The 868-nt window shown below is 51.7% G+C and overlaps 1 protein-coding gene across 1 annotated transcript; it reads right to left on the bottom strand.

Annotated features, from left to right (window-relative positions):
- Positions 1 to 6: 6 nt before the first annotated feature.
- LOC104269629 (zinc finger protein ZIC 4-like) lies at positions 7 to 864 on the bottom strand (the record flags this gene model as incomplete). Its single annotated transcript, XM_009877450.1, has 2 exons — positions 7 to 620; positions 729 to 864. Coding segments are annotated over 2 exons (750 nt in total), but the record flags the coding sequence as incomplete, so codon positions are not given.
- Positions 865 to 868: the final 4 nt, after the last annotated feature.

Below are 868 nucleotides of genomic sequence, written 5' to 3' on the forward strand. Positions count from 1 at the left end.
ACCTGTATGAGTTCTTTTGTGTATTTTGAGATTCTCTGATCTGGCAAACACTTTGCCACAGCCTGGGAAAGGGCAGGGGAAAGGTTTTTCACCTGTGTGGACTCTGATGTGATTTACAAGTTTATATTTGGCCTTGAAAGGTTTCCCTTCTCTTGGACACTCTTCCCAGAAACATATGTGATTGGACTGCTCGGGTCCTCCAACGTGCTCCACCGTGACATGAGTCACCAGCTCGTGCATCGTGCTGAAAGTTTTCGAGCATAATTTTTTTGGAGTCTGGTCCAACTCAATCCACTTACAAATGAGTTCCTGTTTGATAGGCTGCCTCATGTAACGAAAAAAGGCACCCGGGCCGTGGTGTGGAGCCAGATTCACATTCAGATTCATGCCACCGTAGCTATGAAGCGAAGAAGCAGCAAAAGGATCTGTCCTGGAGGCTGGTACTTGAGTGAAATGTTCAGACCTGGCGTACATTTCTCCAGGTAACCCCAGTCTTATCTGTCCGTTTAGATGGCCACCTGGAGCTGCATGGGGAGGCTGCTCATGGAGTCCAGTGAATAGAGAGGGATTCCCAGCTTCTGAGTGGTGGTGGTGGTGACCATGGTGTCCGGGGTAGCTACCTGTTGTTGAGACAAACAGTCCGTGGTGAGAACTTGCAGCAGGGTACTGCTCGGTCAGCCCTGACATGAGTGGGGCCGGCAGGTCTCTGCGTATGAAGAAGTCCCTACCTGCTGCCAGAGCCTGGGCTGGGTAAGAGACGGGGTAAGGGGCTGCTGGTGACTGCGCCGGGCCAAATGCTCCCGTTTGACTAGAGACCACCTCGGCTTGGCCTGCAGTATGATGATGATGATGATGATGGTGGTGGTGG

The sequence above is a fragment of the Apaloderma vittatum genome, unplaced genomic scaffold (genome assembly GCF_000703405.1).
Source record: "Apaloderma vittatum isolate BGI_N311 unplaced genomic scaffold, ASM70340v1 C11726940, whole genome shotgun sequence".
Taxonomy (NCBI): Eukaryota; Metazoa; Chordata; class Aves; order Trogoniformes; family Trogonidae; genus Apaloderma; species Apaloderma vittatum.